The following is a 4,559-nucleotide window of genomic DNA, read 5'->3' on the forward strand; positions in this document are numbered from 1 at the left end:
GAATTGAGTGAGGGGGAAATAAATAAATAAACAACTTACAGTGCCATCACCTCTAACATAGAAGTTTTCGCAGATCTTCTGTTCCTTGCCTGAGAACCTTTCCTGTGATAGGACATAAGGGTAAACGGCATTGCAACAAACACATTGTTGTTATTGAGTAAAACAATTGACCTTACTGAAGAATTTATATTACTATCCCTTAGTGTCTAGCCTTTGCAGGGTTTGAGAAGGTGACATTGAGAGAGAGAAAGTTAACTAAAGCGTGATTATCATTTATTATTAAGAGCATCTTTGGTTTAGCTCAAAATTAAGTAAACATTACATTTTAGTAAACTTTGTTCCCAAACAATGTTTGGGTAAGTAAAAGTTCCAACATTGGAGCTTTAACATTACATAAAACATTAGGTAGATAAAACTCGAGACGTGTAATGACCACCCCGCGTATAATAATTAAAAACTGAAGCAAAAATCTGAAATGAATTAACAAATACCAGAAATTGTCCCAGCATGGGCACTAAGGCCATATGAATTATGATGCGACCAATTAATGACTGTAAACATTAATATTTATTGCACAGAGAAGTAAAAACAATAATTGCTTATGGCACCATGAAGAAAAAGTAACTTTGACATATCCAACCTGAGCAAGATCACCAGTTGCATAATCACGGAACAATACATAACCATCTGGCTGTATACGAAGGGGAAAAAATTAGGATACACATTGAACAAATTCAAATTTCACACAAAGCTCAATAGTAAAAAGAAATTCATCATGGCATAAAATCACCAATCACCTTCATAATTTTTCTGATGTTCTGTATCACTAGGGGCATTTTCTCGGGGGATACTGCAGATAAAACAAATACCTACTTAACATGTCAGCGAGTGTGATAAGTAAAATAGCTACTTGGTTATCATGGAATTAAAATAATCAACAAGTTGTGGAAAAAATTAGATTTGAACAGTGTAACTTCAAAATAATATAATATAATATGAATAAGTTTTCAAATATAGCACCAACTACATCAAAGCATAACTCATTGGTAATACCATGGTCACAATGTCAACTGAAGAAGGAGAAATCTGTTGGCTTAGGTCATCAACAGTCAGATCACAAATGAATGCACTAATCCTGTCCTCCTTGAAATCCTTGTGCATCTGAACGGTATTATGGAGGAAGTTAATATCTTGTCGATGAATTAAGATACTGTCCTATTCAGTATTGTTTACCAAACATACTCTAAATGTTGAAACCTTTTTTAAAACATTATCCTCATTCCATCTTGTAGATTCTGTGCCTCATGTGCATTATATTGGAGTAAGATTTAGGAAACACTTGAAGTGAAGATTTATTAATATAACTATTTTATAGACTATCATCATTTCAAAAGCACGCAACAGCAAACAAGAAATCTAACCTTAACCAAGTTCACTGCACGTGGTGAAAAATCACAGGCATGTATAAATATATCTGAGTATGCTGCAAGCAAAGGAAAGATAGTATTTCCAGCTCCGCATCCAACCTGGTAATTAGTAATTCTCATGATTCTCGTTTTTAGAGTGAAACCAATAAAGAAAGTAGTTTAAATGCCTCAGAACTATGATAAATTTGAATTTTAAACGTGAGCTTAACACGTGCAGGCAAATTAATTACTTGCACCAGAACAGAGGCGAACAAAATTAATCAACCAAATTATGATAACTGAGAAAATAGGATTACCTCTAAGATGACTTTTCTTCCTGCTCCCTATGAGGATTGAGTTGTGTAAGTAGGAAATTTAACCAAGTAATTTACGAAAAACTGTTAGCAAAAGAAAATTTGCTTTACTTACAGAGAAGTAGTTCCCCCATTCTTTATCCAAGTAATGACGGTCTTTAAAGAACTGAGAAAAAAAGACAGTATTGCACCAATTACTGCCACTATATTGATTGTTAATAGCAACAAAAAGGGAAAAATGAGAATCAACAGTCGCCAGGAATTTTTATAAATATAAGGTCCAAGAATATGCAAATCCCCGTGTAGCAGTGACAGCGTATACATCAACTATTATTGTACAGTTCAAGAATCAAATTCTTCAATACATTGAAAAGATTATTACATTTGTAATAGGACATTTTCCCTGCGTTTAACTCCACAACTTCAAAACTAACCACCGAAGGAAGGATCACATCCTTTTCTACTGCAATTATTTTCTAAAATTATTAAATTTCTATGTCTCATTAGAGCTCTGGGGAACTAAAAGAAACGACCTTATCTTGATGACGTTTGTAGAATATATCCCAATATTTATTGGCATCTCTTTCATATTTCTCTGCAAGCAGAATGCTCATTAAGTATTAATCAAGAAAAGAGTGAAGCGGATTCGGAAAAATTAAAGAAAAAACAAGGAGAAATTGAGAGAGACCTCTCCAAAAGGAGGATATTTCACCAGTTGAGGTGGGATATAGTTGTATCTTTTGTTGCGGCTGCTGATTTTCACTTACAGTTGCTCCCACATCAGATTCGGCTGCCATTGATCTCTGTTGTTTTCTGTCACCAAAGTTGGATAAATCTATGAAAAGATCAAGGCTCAAGTTCAAGTATAGAACTTTCATCGAAAAGAGAATTACAAAACTATAAAAGGATTCATAAAATACTTAACACACACTTTAGAGAACTATTATAAAAGGGAAAGCAGCATTATTAGGTTTACACTGGAAAAGCTCAAAATATATCATCTTAAATTAAACTTAATCAAAGAATTGGGTAACATACTAATTGAGCACATTCTAGTGTTCAACCAAATCCCAATATATAATCTCATAATGAAAAATTCAATTTTTCTTCTAGTAAAGGGGGAAAAAATTTTGTTTTTTCCCCTTCCAAGCGGATGCATATATCAAGTGGCAGGGGAATAAAATAATACAAAACCAAAATCCAATCATAAATTAAAAGCTCATGTTTGGTATACATTATCCAGCCAAACATGCCATAAATGTAAAAACCATAAAGATGTAAGCAAACAGAAGCCAAACCTTTGAATGTTTCTTGACAAAGATACAAGATATCAACGAATCACTTTGTCAAGTGCCCAATTCAAGCTCGTATTTTTCACCGTTTCTTCAGTAGTCACTGTTCTGTTGCTACACAGAGGCATTAAACTGATGAAACTTGTGTTAGGGTTCTTCGGCCAAACTTGGTTATAACTTTTGATATTTTTAAATGACATTTTGATGGAAATAATACCATAGTAAAATATTAGGATATTTTGTTAGAACAATTTAGCCTCCATTTGACAACAATTTTTCCCTCCAAAAAATTAATTTTTTTTATTGTTATTTCACTATTTCAATCGTCATTTTTTACCTCTTTAATTCCAACCCTTTTAAACTCGTGCAGTGAAATGATCTCTAAACGTAAAGGTGGCAATGGGCGGCTCAGCCCATGTACCCACAAGCTCAACTCATCAAAGTGATGAGCCAAGTTTGGCTCGTGCTCAAGGGGTCAAGCTCGACTCAACTCGACCCATGAGTTCGTGAACTCACAAACCAAGCCCATGAGCTCGAGATTCCCCCCCCCCCTCCCCATTTTTTACAAGTCCACGAGCTCGTGAGCTTTTGGACGAAAGTCGTCCCAATGCCCTTTTTCTGCACTAATTTAAAAGAATCGGGTAAAATCTACACATTTTTTGAAAGATTTGACACTGCCACTACAATTGACCCTAAAATGATTATCGAAGCCATTGATTTATTGATTCAAACATCTTTAAGCCATGTATTGACACAATGTTATTTTTAATAATCATCTTTAAACAAAAATAGTCAAATTTCGAGAACAAAGTCAAAGTTAATCAAAAAAAAAAAAAATCATGCTACATACATTTTAAACCCTGTTTGATGGAGATTAAAATCAATTTTCTAGTAGATTTTAATTAAAGTTGATGAAATGTGATTGACAAGTTGTGGAATCCATAAAATATATTATTAAAATTAATTGTTAACTTTGATTTAAATTAAAATTTGAATTTTAATCAGTAACAAACGGGAACTAAATTTGACAACTTCTTTAACATCATGTGAGTCGGCAAATTTTTCTAGATTAAATTTAACAACATTTTGTAAAATCAAAGATTTTTCTATTTGTACATTATTTTTTACCACCTTGTGGACAGAAAAGATTGTTGACAAAATTTAATTGTAAGAAAAAATGGTGTTTTTTTAAACTGTCCATTGATAGACTGTCGTGTGACATTCTATCAAAGACATTGTCAAATAGGTTATACACCAAGCATGGCTGTAAAATCAATGGCCAAAATTTTTATACACAAATGGATGGTCAAAGAAGATGTCATCGCGACGTACAATAAGCATAATTGAACAAAAAGAGGAGGAATCAGATTTCCTTTCAAGGAGATTCTTATTACAAATCTACAACTCATAAAACAATGTTTACTCAACTACAATAAAGAATACTTCCGGACATTACCATTTCACTCCTCTCAACAAGATCCAAGACTCCAACTGATCATTAAAGCATCACTAGAGCTTCTTCCCAACACCAAAGAATAGCAACGAAG

The 4,559-nt window shown here is 33.3% G+C and overlaps 1 protein-coding gene across 4 annotated transcripts in view; it reads right to left on the reverse strand.

Moving 5' to 3' along the window:
* Window positions 1-3,197, reverse strand: part of LOC111407483 — a 5,463-nt gene extending 2,266 nt beyond the window's left edge. For 2 of the 4 annotated variants that reach the window (XM_023036982.1, XM_023036980.1), the window contains exons 1-10: window positions 3,019-3,197; window positions 2,409-2,533; window positions 2,254-2,315; window positions 1,836-1,886; window positions 1,724-1,750; window positions 1,422-1,526; window positions 1,054-1,161; window positions 798-869; window positions 641-691; window positions 40-102 (exon numbers count right to left, since the gene is read on the reverse strand). In XM_023036982.1, the coding sequence (XP_022892750.1) occupies window positions 40-102; window positions 641-691; window positions 798-869; window positions 1,054-1,161; window positions 1,422-1,526; window positions 1,724-1,750; window positions 1,836-1,886; window positions 2,254-2,315; window positions 2,409-2,517 (648 nt within the window). In that variant the 5' untranslated portion in view covers window positions 2,518-2,533; window positions 3,019-3,197. Of the gene's footprint in view, window positions 1-39; window positions 103-640; window positions 692-797; window positions 870-1,053; window positions 1,162-1,421; window positions 1,527-1,723; window positions 1,751-1,835; window positions 1,887-2,253; window positions 2,316-2,408; window positions 2,556-3,018 lie in introns of all 4 variants that reach the window. The other 2 variants (XM_023036983.1, XM_023036981.1) reach the window with 2 other exon arrangements.
* Window positions 3,198-4,559: the final 1,362 nt, after the last annotated feature.

The sequence above is a fragment of the Olea europaea genome, chromosome 13, assembly GCF_002742605.1.
Source record: "Olea europaea var. sylvestris chromosome 13, O_europaea_v1, whole genome shotgun sequence".
Lineage (NCBI taxonomy): Eukaryota > Viridiplantae > Streptophyta > Magnoliopsida > Lamiales > Oleaceae > Olea > Olea europaea.